Here is a 16,296-nt window from a genome sequence, read left to right on the forward strand (position 1 = left end):
CCTCATATACATGGCTAGAGTTGTACAGCAATTGTTTGCTGACCTTGAGAATTTGCAGCTGCTGGATTGGCCTAGTCGGGGGGCTGACATGAACCCTTTGGAAAATTTATGGGCGAATATTGTGAACACATGGGAGCCTGCGAGGGAAAGAACGTCTGCAGAGTTGTTTGCCCACACCAAGGCAGAATGGGAGGTATTTAGGGCCAAGCATAAGATCCTCCGCAACCTTTTTAAATCAATACCTGAAAGACTTAATGCAGTTATCAACAAAGAAGGTGGGTGGACAGGATACTAAAGTGAAGAATTTACGTCAGTGAAAACAAGTCTTTTCCAGAAGTCCAGTGCCTAATGCCGACAAACCAAGACAAATCTGATGGCACGGTGATCATGTGTCGATGATTTCTGATGCCCAAGTCCAACCCCATATCGTCACTTATTAGGACAGCCTTTGTGAAAGCAAAAATCTAGCCACCTCTCATGAGCTTTGCTTTCACTAGGTCGTTTCATACTTTTGAGTGAAAATTTTTATAAAATTTTGTATACTTAATTGTTTCATTAATAATTGGTGACTATTTTATTTTCGTTATGACAAGTTGTAATAATACAACTTCCCATACTTTTTTTATTGCAATATTCATATCCTCTAAAAGTAAGTTTATTTTAAGAATGGATATTATAACTAAATATTTGGTCAACATCAACCATTGACTGGCACCTGTTCACCCATACTATTCTTACTAAGAATTGGTGCAGGAAGGTTAAGATCATGTGTTTCTCTGGCCTCGAACTTTACATTAAAAATATCCATTTACAGTGCAAAAAATCAAACATTGTACTGTAATACTACTGGAAAAAACATATTCCTAAATTTAATAATCCCTTGTACTGTATTTCCATTACTTTGTAATGTGCAAAATAAAATATGATTATATTATGCAATACAGAACTCAAGAACTCCCCCCATCTTTCCCCCTCCCCCTCCCACCCCTGCACATACACTTACACTGTTACCAGATCTTCAGCTGATTCTACCTCTCTGGTCATCTGGCTGGGTGTTCAACTTGGAAAAGTCTGTGACTGTACATACAGACAGTGTAACTTTTTACTGCTGTGATGCTGTGTATACTGTTAACTCATGTAAAATGTGAATCACTACAAGATTATCCAGAGTCAATAATTACAAATTCTATATTCTTCTAACATGATTCTTACCTTTTCTTACTTTGGATTACAGGAGGAAGGTGTGGTGATAGTAGATGGAGTGAGGAAGAAGGACTACAATGACTATATGTACCTTAAGAAAGAAGTATTGCAGACTGGCCTAGGTAAACATTTGACTTTGTTTGTTAGCTGTCTTCTAATGCTTATTTATGCTCATGAAAAATGTTGGTGTTTGTTTGTAATACCCTACTGTTCTTTTGTCTTAAAAATCAATACAGTACAGGCTGTATGTAAGAATGTTTGTTAAAAGTATAGGTACTGCATCCTTTTATATACCATCAACTGCACCCTGGGAACCATTTTTTTTTAAAACAGAAGGGAAGGGAAATGTGAGCTTGTGTGTTTTACTGACGAGGTCTTTCACCTTCTCGGCAATTTACCACAAAGCAATCGCCTTATCTTTAATAATACAGTGCTGTACCCTTCTACTTACAACTGGTACTGTAATTGATGCTTTTACAATCTTAAACAGTAGTATGAGCAATGCTGGAATCATCAGGCCAAAAATGGTGATAGGCTTGTGTAAGTGATCCAGCTGCTATTATAGAGGTACAGTACAGCATTTGCTTGTGCTTATTGTGAGCCAGGGGCATACCTATCTCGTATTTGGAACATATTACTGTATTATACAAAGAAAATTTATAATTGTTGCTTAAAAAATAAATCTGGGGGTTGGCAAATTTATGAAGTCATCTGTCATAAAAAGCTGACTTCAATCCATTCAGCAACTAGTGGGTTACTCATCGACCTTTGAATGCTAGTCGACCAAGGAGTTGTTATACCACCAGCATGTGCTCCTGATTGTATACACAGTTATTGCTGACTGCACAAGGGTTAGTGTAAAGGTGGAAACCCAATCCTTTACTCTGGTCAGGAATTGAATACCGGTACTGTATATGATCAGTCACTGTGAAGCAAATGTGCTTCCATTAAGTAACCTATTAAATAACTGACTGTTCTGGTGATATTAGCAAACAATATTTGTATACAGTACTTGTATTCTGTGTTAAAATTATGTTGGGTCGCTTTCATAGCCACATTGTACACTAGTATACTGAACTCTGTAAAGATTGAAGTGAAATTTTTTAAAACATGAACAGGTACAGTATTGGTAAATAATAATGTAGTTCTTGTTTCATAAGTGAAGTTATGAAAATTAAAATGAATTAGTGCAGTTTTAAAGTGCACAATGGTGAAGATTCTTTTTGCTTTTTGAAGGAAAGAGGAGAAGGAATACTGTATCTTTATGATGAATTACTGCCAACAGGTGAACATGGAATTGGTGGATCACTTAGCCCAGCATTTGACAAGGAAAAGGAAGAGCTCTACAAGGTGAATGGGTTTAATGCTAGACTTTCTGATGATATTGCATTAAACCGTTCACTCAGTGACATTCGTCATCCCAAGTATGTTATTACTGACTTAATTAAGGAAGAGTCAATTCAGAATACAGTACCTGTAGTTTAAACAAAGAATGTAAAGAGTCATTTAGGACTGACAAGAATGAAAAATCCTATTCCATCACTCACTGGTTGAGCTGCTGGTAGTATGGTAGTTGAGAAGGATTTTTCACCAGGAAAGTACTGGATGTTATTCTGTGGTTTAGGGTAAATTATATTAGATGGGGCAGTAAACCCCAATTTAGGAAGCTTTGGTTTATGAAAATTTAAAGTTAAAAAAAGAAATTGTCTCGTTCTTTAATTTGTGAACAAAAACTTCAAGTTATAGTACAGCAGATAGCCGAACCAATCGTGCAGTTTGTGATAAAAGTGCGAAACCTGGCACACCTATAGAACTCACCAAGGCGAAAATATTTAGATCCCAAGGCATCTCAGATTTTGCCCAGGAAGCCTATGGCGGCCATTATCGAAGTTAACGGCCACCAAAATCTGTTTATGTCCGTAACTCAGTAAACAGAGCAGGTAGAGCTAAATTTTGGTATGTACAGTCAACCAAAAAATTTTATGCATCTTTATGGTGTTATACAATATGACACACCTGACCAAAAATTCTGAACAACACTCATTTATGCAGGTGATTCCTGTTAATTTCTCTATATTAACTATCTGTGATATTAAAAATACTGTACATACTGGTTATACAAGGCATCACACAACCAGAAATACCAACCTTACCAAATTAACATTGCCTCAGTCAGTGATCATTGCAGAGGCCATCAGACCAAGGGGTGCAGAAAATTTTTTTTGCTGACTGTACTGTACATGTAGGTTTTTGAGGGTAAGAAATTTGATTTTTGTAGCCTTTCTGGACCAGCCTGCCACAAGCATCCAAACCGTGCAGAGAACTCCTCAAGTGTGGATGCAAAGGGTGCAAGAGTACCACCTGCAAGTGCAAGAAAAATAACCTGTCGTACACTGAGTTGTGCAAGTGTGGTGGAAACTGTAATTTATCTGTAACTAAATTAATGTAATGTATTAAAAATAAAGTATTGTCTGTCATACAGTAGCCTAGGTCATGTAGTGTTTTTATGGCTGTCATTTTTAAAAATGGCAGTTCTGAACACCAAATCACTTAAAAAATGCAAAAAACAATTTCTTACCCTCAAAAACCTAAGTGTACATACTAAAATTTAAGTTCTACGTGCTAACATAAACAAATTTCAGTGGCTGCCATCTTGGAAAATGGCCACCATAGGCTTCCTGGGCAAAATCTGAGATGCCTCGGGGTCTAACTATTTTCGCCTTGGTGAGATCTATAGGTGTGCCAGGTTTCGTGCTTTTATCACAAAATGAACGATTGGTCTCCACAGAGCAGTTATCTGCTGTACTATTACCGAATGCAAAATTTAGTTTTGCATTACAGGAATGTAGTGTGTTTTTTATTATTAAATTTACTGCATACTGTACAGTACCTGTAAATTTTGTTGTATACATGTAGTTTTAAACCTAAATTTATAGGTGCTTCGGAATTTTCATGAAACTTTTTAGGCACTTGGAACATATTTCATAAAAGAAATTACTGTACTGGCTAGATTATGTAAGCACAACTGAGAAAGATTGTCATATTTTTATGTTGCTTCCACAGGTGTAAAAAAAAGCTGTACCTTGTAGATCTTCCAAATGCAGCTGTGGTAGTGCCTTTCCACAATGAACACTGGACCACTCTTCTTCGCACTGCATTTTCTGCTTACAACAGGTCACCAAAACACCTTTTGAAGGAAATCATTCTTGTAGATGATGCCAGTACCAAAGGTAGATTTTCTGTGATATTACACATGGACTGAAGAGGGAAATTCATCATAGCTATACAAACTACAGTAATATCTCCCTTACAACAGGTCACCAAAACACCTTTTGAAGGAAATTATTCTTGTAGATGATGCCAGTACCAAAGGTAGATTTTCTGTGATATTACACATGGACTGAAGAGGGAAATTCATCATAGCTATACAAACTACAGTAATATCTCCCTTAGCAGGTTTCCCTCAAACCCGGAACTCTCCGATAGCTGAAATTGAAATTTTCTCTGAAAATCGTTCCCAAAACCAGAATTTTCTGGAAAATTCCGGCTTTGGGAATGATTTTCTGAGGGGCACATTTTCCAGAAAAAAAAATCCAGATACCCGGAAAATTCCGGGGATGGGGAATGTTTTTCCGGGTTCGAGAGATGATGTAATGGGCAATTTCTGGAACTTCCGGGAACATTTTTCCATTACCCGGAAAATTCCGGGGATTAGGGAGATTTTTTTACGGCTTTGAGTCTTCTCGTTACTCGGAAATCTCTCATTCCCGGAAGTGCTCTGCACCAATTGTTCCGGCTAATGAGGATATCACTGTACTTAAACACGATTATCTGCCCACATCATTTTCTTGAAGGAGTCACATAAAATCAATTCTTGTAAAATTCATGCTAGTTCTCATTGCAGTACTAAGGAACATAATTATGTGAGGAATGTTTTTTTTTTCAGAAATGGAATACCGTACAGTAAAGCCTCCGATAACAACGGTTCGACCAACAACTTTTCATATTTAAACCCAAGTTAATTTAGGACCCAATTAAATTTACGTCCTTATTTCATTCGTATTTACGACCAAAATTACTGTACAGTAGTACCCCGATTTACGCGGTCAATTGAACCCACAGGGTACCGCGGAAAGTGAAAACCGCGTAAAGTGAACAACAGAACATATGGGATTAATTCCAATAGAGACTGGCCCGACCCCCAAACTCCACTTTTTCCGACACAATACCTATGTTGTAGTAAAAATAACATCTAAATTTTATGATGGTATGCTCACACAATTAATATTTAAGAGAAAAACAGTCGTCAGGTTAATGTCCATTCAAATAATGGACTCAAATCCCCCCCACCCCTTCTTCCCAGCTCACTGGCCCCCTACCTCTCTGAGAAATGATTGGGTGAAACACTAGATTTTAACGTTTAGGAATAAATAATACCTCAGACTAAAGTTAGGATAATATAATTGACATTTCTGGATTCCTTGTAGGTCAGGGAATATTTTGAATGTAAACTTCATATATTTTGCGCAAAAGATAAAATACTTGCTTTGTGTAAACCAAATTATTACATTAGATCTAAAATTTGTATGTCTAATGCAAAATCCATGATGTTTATACTTGTATTCAAAATGATCATCATATTGTAAGAATTCCAGCAATGTAAATTATATTCTGGCCAGGTAATTTGTATGAATTTTATGAGCTAAATAAAAAAAAAAAATTATACTTCACGCGTATATGAGTAGATGCACTGCGGAAAGTGAAAGTCCGGTTCTGGCAAGGTACCGCGTAAATGAGAAATCGCGGAAAGTGAAACCGTGTAAAGTGGGGTAATACTGTATAATAAAAATAAAATAAAATTACATTTTCATATAAATAATAACTAAATCCCGATATGTATTATAAAAAAAAAAAAAAAAATTACTGTAAAAAAATGAAAAGTGCCTTGCGCAAAGAAGCTGCCTTGCTAATGAGTGGTAAACAACAGTTGGAGCTTGGCGGGCGTTTTGTTTTCACGCATCTGGAACAGGAACTGGAGAAAAACTTTCTCAGGTTTCTTACAGCATGTTTGCATCCCTATTCAACATGAGCAACAGAACAAAGCATTAAAATTTAAATAAATGCAAATGACCTCTCCATAAAGATGTATAATGAGAAAAGAAGGCAGCTATGCAAGGTTCTTTCAACAGCTTTATTATTCGAAGGCCTAAACCATCAACTTCAGCATCATGAGCAGCTTCAACATCAACTTCAGGTTCAGTAACAGTTTCAGCAACAACTTTATAGAAAACTACAGCTTTAGCCAGAGTTGAACCTACAGCTTCAGCCAGAGTTGAACCTGATGACTTCGTCATCTGAGTAAAAACTCGCACAATATTCATTGGCTGTCCTTATGTTTTAGACTTTACCACCATTGGTGAATAGAATTTTAGTTTTACTTTCGTAAATATTATTTAAAACATATATGAACAGTATATAAGTGTTGCTTTCATATTCGTATGTAGAGAAATGACAATATGTTTTCACATGTACGCATTTACTGTTCATATGTTGGCGCTCCCAATCGTCTCGCCTTATTCCTTTACTGTTAGTGGTTAGCTACTCCTAGTGTTCCATTTATTAACATCAAATAGCATCACTTAAAACATACATACAGGTATTCAATTTTTTTTTTAAATTAAGTTCACTCCAGCTACAAGCAGGGTCTTATTTTCTTCAGTTTCTGTAGAACCATCGTCACTCACGAAAACAATGCCGTCTTGTCTCCTTTTGTGTGTTTTCATATTCTACGCATTATAAATGAATTGCATTGTTCATTTCACATATTGTATATAAACATTAATTCAATCAAATACATATTCAGTAATAAACGATAATGAATCTTTTGTACATATTCTTAAGATAAATGACTATGTTTCCTTGAGTGCGCACGTATACATTGGGTGTAAACACTGAGAATAATGTCGTCTCTTTTCCTCTTGTGTGTTTTAATATTCTATGTATTAATGAATTGTATTGTTCATTTCACATATATAAAGATTAATTCAATCAAATACATATTCAGTAATAAACAATAATGAATCTTTTGTACATATTCTTAAGATAAATGATGCGGTATCCTTAAATGCGCACGTATATGGTTTGCGTTCCCAATCCATCTCTTTTTTTTTTTCTTCTTTGCCATTAGTGGTTAGCTACTTCGATTGTTCCATTTATTAACATTAAACAATGTTATTTGAAACATATATATTAATTTTTCGACATTAAATTTACTACAGCTACAACCAGGGTCTTATTTTCTTCATTTTCTCGTGTAGAACTATCGTCCCGGACTCCTGGCTGTAAACACAAACGAAAACAATGGCATCCCATATCCTCTTGTGTGACCATATTATTATTAATTTATATTATATAAGGTGCATTCAGAAACATTATTTAAAGAATATAGTTTGCAATTTTCATTAATTGTATTGTTTTTGGGGGAAAAGAGGGTAAAAAGTCACACAAAAGAGATGAAAAGGTCACACTTGGGAACACATCTCACTATTATTGCTTTATTTTAATGTTAATTAATGATTTGCAATAAGATGATTCACCTTACACTTCAATATTGGAGGACACATTAACGTCGCTATTCAAGGCTTTACTGTACAGTGACCCCTCGGTTAACGAACTCAATCCGTTCCAGAAGGTCGTTCGTTAACCGAAAAGTTCGTTAACCGAAACCATTGTTTCAATGGGTTTTGGGTAATTGGTTCCAGCTCACCGAAAATTTCCTAAATTCAACAAAAATGGTAGAAAAGTTCACTTACTTTGAGGTGTGTATGTAGAAGGCTCCTGGATGATGTTGATGATGATGGGATTTAGAATGGGGGTGGAGGAGAAGGAAGAAGAGAAGGCATTGGGGTGGATGAGAAGTCACCCCATGGCGTCATTTCACCCATAAAATTTAAGCTCTCTTGGTGTAATTCAAGATTATTTTCTTTAAATCAACACTGCACTGCATTATATATTGTCAATATGTAAAATATATTTCAAAATGACCAATAATTTGCTTGGAAACACACAAAAAAAGCATTTAGTTGAAGAGAGTCAAGCAAGATGTTACCTCCAGTGAAAACAGAGAGAAACTAACACCTGTTTGCTGTGTTAAGAGGCTGGATGCCGCGCATTAAACTAGTCACTTTACCTTCAATTATGTTCAATAATTGTTAAAATGACTAAAAAATTGAATATTAAACTTTTGAAATTATTGAATAGTATAAACTTCTTGATATTTACTAAAATAGTAAGTAATTTAAGCCCTAGAACCGATTAGTGTATTGGCGGACTGATACTAAAGCTGGTTGCCCGGTCAGTGCAAGCGAAAACATGTTGAGGTCGGTTCGTAAGAAATTCGTTAACCGAATTTTTGTTCGTTAACCGAATTGAAGATCCTTATGGAAGGCAGTTCGTTAACCGAAATTTCGTTAACCGAGGCGTTCGTTAAATGAGGGGTCACTGTACAGTACAGTATTTAGATACATTTATACTTTGTTATTTTAGACTGTGTAACAGAGTAATAAATGGGTCTTCACTCATTATGTGCTCTCACAAAAGGACCTCCACTAAAAAGAACTTTTAACTAAGGTATCTTGGAAATGGGAGACCAGCAAACTGGAGTTATGAGTTGGATACCTAAGGGTAAGGTGTTTAAAAGGAAATAATTTTCAAATGCAAAGATCCAAAAATTACATACTAAATGTTTTTTCTAGTTTTACAAAGTGTTAATCATTGTTCAAATAATCTTTCCAGATTTTCTCGGAAAGAAACTAGATGACTATTTAGAGGAACATTTACCCATTGCTCGGGTGGTTCGCCTTCCTTCTCGCTGGGGTTTGATCCGTGCCAGACTGGAAGGAGCAAAGCACGCAACTGCAGACGTGCTCATTTTTCTGGATTCACATACTGAGTGTACAACCAACTGGCTGCCACCACTATTAGGTATTTCTGATGACTATTTATACAATATTAGATGATATGACTCTTAATTCCCTTTGCTGTACAAGTAAACCTCACTATATGCTGCCTTACTATACATTGTTTCTCTTATGCATTTTTGATGATTTAGAGAAAAAAAATATTCCCAAAAAAAAACCCAAACATAAACACATGCAACATCAGTGGACTACTTTATTAGATAGCTTTAGAATACCAAACAACCAATTCCTCTGCCATGTCCCCTCCGAATGTTAGTTTATGTATTACTGCCACATTCATTTGATCTCAGCTGTGTACATTTAGTAAAATCTTGAAAATTTTGTGGAAAATACCCAGCAAGTGATATTTGTGCTTCTCGATAGGAAAAACTAAGAAAAAGTATTATCTAGAGGTTTAATTATATGTTTTAAGGTGTTTTGAAGCCGTTGATATCACAAGTGTACTTGGTCTACCTACCATCTTCAGTAAATGTGATCTAAGCCAAGAATGCAGCTATGTTAACAAGTTAATAACTAGTGACATTAATTGCTATAGGGAGCAGTATAAACAAGAAAAAGAATGCTGTCCAGCAGTTTTTGGAGAGACAGGCAGCCCTGCAGCTTCTTCTCAATAACTCCACTACTCCTTGCACCAGCCAGCCTCTATATGCAGTTTTCTAAACCAATTCGGGAAAATTTGATCTTTTTTGGCATATTTTATACCTACATATAAATTTTTTATTATGGAAATCTAATTTAGGCACTGTATTTAATTAATATTTTGGAGAGAACATTTGTCCCAGAATTGTCCCCCCAGGAATGTAACCCCTGCTTATATTATTAGAATTATGGTAAACTTTTACTCACTATACTTTGGTTCACATAACGTTGCACTTTTCAAATATGCACTTCTGTATATCGAGGTATACCTGTGTTGCAGGTGTGATGATATATTTAAAGGTTAATATTTTTGTACATCCTGAAAATCCATTTGCCTTATTCAGAAGCTTGTTTAAGTTTTCCATTAATTATTTCTTCAGAACCAATTGCAGTCAACTATAAGACAGCAGTGTGTCCTTTCATCGATGTGATTGACTTTGAAACATTTGAATACCGCGCTCAGGATGAGGGACGTCGAGGGTCTTTTGACTGGGAATTTTATTACAAGAGGTTACCAGTATTACCAGAAGATGAAGCTAATATGCCGGAACCGTTTAAGTAAGTATATTTGTATTTAGACTGTTATCTGATAATTTAGACGATGTCCATGATCTCTCGCAGAAGTTCTGGTATCAGGTTTATTGGACTGGCCTTCCCCTGATCAATCTGATGTAATGAGGTTCTGCTGTATATATGAGTTTTAAACCTGTTTACTTGAATATAATATTCCAACAATCATTAGCAGGAATAAATGTGAGTAGAAGCTACATATTGAGAGTACCGGGTAACTAATACATTCATAACCTCAACAGGAGCCCAGTCATGGCTGGTGGATTGTTTGCAATTAGCTCCAAATTCTTTTGGGAAATTGGTGGTTATGACCCTGGACTGGACATCTGGGGTGGAGAACAGTACGAATTGTCTTTCAAAGTATGGCAGTGTCATGGGACAATGGTTGATACCCCATGTTCTAGGATTGGCCACATATATCGCAAGTTTGCCCCATTCCCAAACCCTCGAAAAGACAACTTCATTGCCAGGGTAAGTTAAACGCCAGAACCTTGTACAGTTGGGGTCAAAAGTGTTGAACACTTAGCAATATCTGGCATCTACTTGTGAATTATACATATATGATTGGGATATACTAATATTGTAACACTATACTTGTCATCACATATTATGCCTGAACCAAAAAATGGGAAAAAAACTCTCCTTAATACCTAAGATCTTCTGGTAATTACATGCCAAATACTGTCAAGTGTTCAAGACTTTTGACCCCGATTGTTCATGTATATAGAGATTCTTGTAACAAATGCTGCTTACCATATATATATATATATATATACAGCTAGACCCCGACTTACGACTGCTTCGACTTACGACCGTCGGGACTTATGACAGCCGCAGTTGTAACCATTTTTTTTTTTTTTTTTTTTTTCCCCCAAATGACACACACATTTTCTATACCGAAACGTTTCCAGTTAATGTAGTCTCCATGTATAATTAGAAAATTATGGGGGCCCCATGTGCATTCAGCTGACTACATTAAAGGTAAGTGCTCAGTCACACTGTATCCATTCCTCATTATTTATTACTTTCACTGTACAGTAATACCCCGCTTAACGCGGTTTCGCTTAGCGCGTTTTACCGTATACACGGTGCCTCGCCAGAGCCGAACTTTCACTTAACGCGGGTTTTTTCCACGTATATGCGGCGAGTGTCCGGCTCGAGACGCTATTTTTAGATTCGCCCCACCCGCTTGCTCCCGCCTCCTCCCTCCGCTTGGGCAAGCCGTGCTGTAAGGTTGCGCAGTGCATGTCTCTGTTACGTTATCACTGACGTCATATGCCGTATCGGACTGTGATTGGCCATGCATCCCTACCCCCCCCTCTGCTGCTAGCTGTAATTGGCTTAAAGTATTATGACGTGTCCACCCGGGGGAGGGAGGGAGGGAGGGAGGAAAGACAACGCTTGACCTAGCCGTGGCTGTTTCATCCCTCCAGGCCACTCCGTGTATACGTGAACCCATTGTTCTGTGAAATGGCTTCCGCCGGACCACCAACGCCACCAGAGAGAGACCTTTCCTTACCTGGACCCAGCCACCCTAAGCCCAAGAAGACACGCCGTGGTCTAAGCTACAAAGTGAAGTACCAGATCATTCAAGATTTGGAGAAAGGAACACAGCAAGTTGATCTCGCGCGCCAGCATGGCGTCAACGAATCTACGATTCGCACTATCAAGAAGGATGCAGCCAAGATCAAAGAGCACATGAAAATCACAAAGTCTGCAAGTGCTTCAACGATCAGGTATTGCCAGAACAGGGTGCTGGCAAAAGTGGAAAATTTGCTGGTGAGTTATTTGATTCGTCAGGCGCGACGCAACATGGCGGTGGACACGCGCTCAGTGCAGGAGTACGCACGTGAGCTATACGCAGCAGTGTCAAGTAAGCTGGGAATTGCAGAGCCCAAACCCTTCAATGCTTCCTCTGGTTGGCTGCATAGGTTTAAGAAGAGGAACAAGATCACCAACATCAACATTGGTGGTGAGGAAGCGAGTGCTGACCGTGTGGCGGCTAGAGATTTTCCTCCGTTCTTACGTGAGATTATGGAGGAAGGACAGTACACCGACGACCAGGTGTTTAACATGGACGAATCTGGTCTTTTCTGGTAAAAGCTACCGTCCAAGACCTTCGTTGTAAAGAATGCCAGCAAGATTCGGGGTCGGAAGATGCAGAAGGAACGCATCACCGTCCTGTTTACCACCAATGCCTCCGGTACCTGTAAACCAAAGTTATCGGTGATTCACACAGCCCGCAAGCCGCACGCCTACAAGAATATGGACATGAACAAGCTTAATGTCCACTGGCTAACCGCACGTAAGGCGTGGATGTCCTCTTCTCTGTCCCTCTTCTGGTTTGACGACTGTTTTGTTCCTGACGTGCAGAAATTATGCGAGCAACAGAATGTTCCATTCAACATTTTGTTGCTCCTTGACAACGCACCTGGACACTCGCCCCTACTTATGGATTGTCACCCCAACGTAAAAATGGTCTTCCTTCCTCCCAACACTACATCATTAATCCAGCCCATGGACCAGGAGTTGATCTGCAATGTGAAAGCTGCGTACTCTGCAAAGAAGTTCAAGCTCCTGAACGACTCTACCAACACCAAGGATGAGTTGCGTAAGCTGGGTGACACCGACAGCGAGAGTAAAAGCGACGAGGACAAGGAACAAGAGGTGGCGACTCAAGAAGTTCTCGTCAAACAATTTTGGAAGAAGTTTAACGTCAAACAAGCTGTAGACTTCTTGGTGGAGGCATGGGATCAACTGTCTATTGCTACGATTCGTCACGCATGGAGACATGTGTTGCATGGCATACCAGGTGAAAGGAGGAGTGAACCTGTGACTGGTGAGGTTCAGACTGTTGCAGTAGCAGTGGACATTGCCAGAGAAGCTGCGCTCAATATTACAGCTGAAGGCTTCTCCGAGACCACCAACGAAGACATCCTGGAGGTGATCAGAGATCCTGAAGTGACTGCCGACGAGATGTTGGAAGAAGATCACGTCAGTGAAGAGGAGGAAGAAGGTGTGTCATTCTCCGAAGAACACAGTTTAAGTCATAGTGATATTAAGGGTGCCATGGAGTGTGCAGAGAAAATGAAGTCCTTCCTTTCCCGCGACAATGACGATGACCGCTATGAAGTCTTCCATACCCGGCTGGTGCAGGCTATGGAGCCGTACATCACGGTGTATCAAGACAACATAAACACCAGCCGTCAAAAAAGCATAACCGAGTTCTTCGCCCGCAACCCACCACAGCCAGCCCAAGCCAGTGATAGTGACAGAGGTAGAGACAGTGAAGATGACTTTGAGGGATTTGTCAGGGAGGCCATAACAAGTGTGGGTGACAGTGATGGTGACTCACCTGAGGGCCAGTAGCCTGCCCTCTGCCTCGGAACCAGCCTCCATCCCCGTATGCCGACCCATCTCTTCTTCTAAAGTAAGTGTTCAACATAACTTTTAGTTTTCCCCACTTAACCTTTATTTTTCCTAACCTAACCTCTTCTATATTACTTGTTTTTTCATACCATCATAAAGTTAAGATAAAATTTTTACTACAACATAGTTATGTGTCGTCAAAAAGTGGAGTTTGGGGGTCTGGCCAGTCTCTATTAGAATTAATCCCATATGTTCTGTTGTTCACTTAACGCGGTTTTCACTTCACGCGGTACCCTGTGGGCTCAATTGACCGCGTAAATCGGGGTACAACTGTATATATATATATATGTTAGCGGGAGGGAGAAAGAGAGAAGAGAAGATGGAAATGCTGCGTTTAGCACGTTGCAGGTGTGAGGTGCAGTTTCTTAGAAATTTTTTTTAGGGGGGTCGTTGCATACTTTTCACAGCACTGTCCTCATGTGCTGAGAAAAGTATGCAACGACCCCCCAAAAAAAAATTTCTAAGAAACTGCACCTCACACCTGCAACTTGCTAATGAATCGGACCTTCCTGGCAGTGGGTGCCCCTGAGCGACTGTTGACCGATCAGGGAAGAAATTTTGGCAGTGCATTGGTCCGACAAACGTGTGCCACCTTTGGGGTGAAGAAAATAAGGACGTCAGCATATCACCCACAGGGAAATGGTATGGTGGAACGGTTCAATCGAACCCTGCACGGTCTGCTGGCCACCCTCGAGGAAGAGGAAAAGAATAAGTGGCCAGAGCATCTGCAGGCAGTGGTGTCACAATATAACGCGACTCCGCATGCCACGACAGGGTTTTCCCCATTCCTGTTGTTTTACGGGAGAGAACCAAACCTGCCGTTTGACCTTAGGCCGTAAGTAGACCCAGAGCCGGTAGGTGAGTGGGTGATGGTGATTCGAGACCGGCAACGAAGATTGCAGGAAGCAGTGGAGATCAATGTGCGGAGACGTAAGGAAATAAACAGAAGGAAAAGAGAAGAGAAAGCCCACGAGAGTAGCTGGGAAGTGGGCCAGGAGGTTTTGCTGTGGAACAATGTAAAAATAGGCCGGTGTAAGTTCCAAAACCATTGGTTTGATACGAGATGGCACATTGTTGAGGTCCTAAATCCGAGGCCGGGTTTATACCGCATTGAGCCCAGTGGGGGAGAAGACCTGGAAGCAAGAGTGGAAAACCGGAGCAACTTGAAGGCTGCTCCACCCCTACCGCATCCGGGAGAACCCAGCGATGGATGAGTCTGAAGATGAAGACGAGGAGCCCCCACCCCAGTTAAGCAAGATAAAGAGAAGTAGTTCAGAGAGGTCGATCGAGCCTCCAACTGAAAGACGAAGCCGACAAATTACAGTTTAGGTGCTCCTGTTAATGAGAAAATGCCGGTTGTCGAGGGTGAGTTGGAGGAGTCGTGAGTAGGGCAGAGGGGACTGGAGAGATGGTTAGGTCAGAGATGTGCGTTGAGTAGTGGTTGCTGTCATGAGCGGGACTGAGTTGCTGTCATGAGCGGGATTGAGTGTACGGTTTTAATGGCCAGGACCACACAAATATGGATTGGTACATTGTCAGAGGGCTGGTCTGCCGGCATGAGGTTCGGAGACGTGGATTGAGTCGATTGTTGAAGGCATGAGAGCATTCGTGTGGATTGAGTATTGTTTTGACATTGGTTCTCTAGTTTAAGGGCCAGGCCAAAGGAGAGTATGCAGGATGTGGATTTGATATTAATTTTGACATTGGTTCTCTAGTTTAAGGGCCAGGCAAAAGGGGAGCGTTTTGTTCTGGTTGGTTTCGAGTTGGGCTAGGCAAGAAATGGAGTTGCTGGCTGCGAGTGGAATAGTACAGAGTTGAAGGTGGTTTCTAAGTTGTTCTCTCAGCACATGAGGGCAGTGCTGTCTTCTTTTAGGGGGGTCGAGTGTTAGCGGGAGGGAGAAAGAGAGAAGAGAAGACAGAAATGCTGCGTTTAGCACGTTGCAGGTGTGAGGTGCAGTTTCTTAGAAATTTTTTTTAGGGGGGTCGTTGCATACTTTTCTCAGCACATAAGGACAGTGCTGTCTTTTTTTAGGGGGGTCGATTGTAATATTCAGAAATTTCAGTGTAATTTCAAACACCGCGCCATTGGAAAGACTGAGTTCAAGGTCGTCTGAGGGAAGACCGCGCTCTCGCACGTAGCGAGAGTTTGTGGAACTAGGCCTATATGATATTAAATGTAATTTGCCGAATTAATAATGATGCGATTCATGAAGTTAAGGGACTATTATTGAATTTGAAATTATTATAGATCGTTTATCAGTCTGAATAATGTTACGGGTGTCCCAAGAAAGTTATTAGTTAGGCGGAAAATATGTCACATAGGTCTAAGCTAACGCCTTGAGAGGACACGAGGCTGGCTGTTTCTCAGTCACGCGAAAGCGATCGGACAGACAGGACGTCCCTGCTCGTCCGTCCTCAAACGGTCACCTGTTCTAGTCACCTGTGTTGCGCTATTGCAGTATAACAAGTAAGTCTC

General features: G+C 39.8%; 1 protein-coding gene across 7 annotated transcripts in view; it reads left to right on the forward strand.

The window, feature by feature from the left end:
- The window catches only part of LOC121868038 (N-acetylgalactosaminyltransferase 6-like), a 48,348-nt gene that overhangs the window by 17,531 nt on the left and 14,521 nt on the right, over positions 1-16,296 (forward strand). For 6 of the 7 annotated variants that reach the window (XR_006089290.1, XM_042368292.1, XM_042368288.1 and 3 more), the window contains exons 3-8: positions 1,235-1,325; positions 2,489-2,627; positions 4,267-4,433; positions 8,998-9,186; positions 10,202-10,379; positions 10,634-10,862. Coding sequence is in view for 6 of the 7 variants with exons in the window: in XM_042368292.1 (XP_042224226.1) it covers positions 1,235-1,325; positions 2,489-2,627; positions 4,267-4,433; positions 8,998-9,186; positions 10,202-10,379; positions 10,634-10,862 (993 nt within the window). In the remaining variant the exon portion in view is untranslated. Of the gene's footprint in view, positions 1-1,042; positions 1,070-1,234; positions 1,326-2,488; positions 2,628-4,266; positions 4,434-8,997; positions 9,187-10,201; positions 10,380-10,633; positions 10,863-16,296 lie in introns of those variants that run through there. The other variant, XM_042368293.1, reaches the window with a different exon arrangement.

Source organism: Homarus americanus, unplaced genomic scaffold (assembly GCF_018991925.1).
Source record: "Homarus americanus isolate GMGI-L3 unplaced genomic scaffold, GMGI_Hamer_2.0 scaffold37032, whole genome shotgun sequence".
Lineage (NCBI taxonomy): Eukaryota > Metazoa > Arthropoda > Malacostraca > Decapoda > Nephropidae > Homarus > Homarus americanus.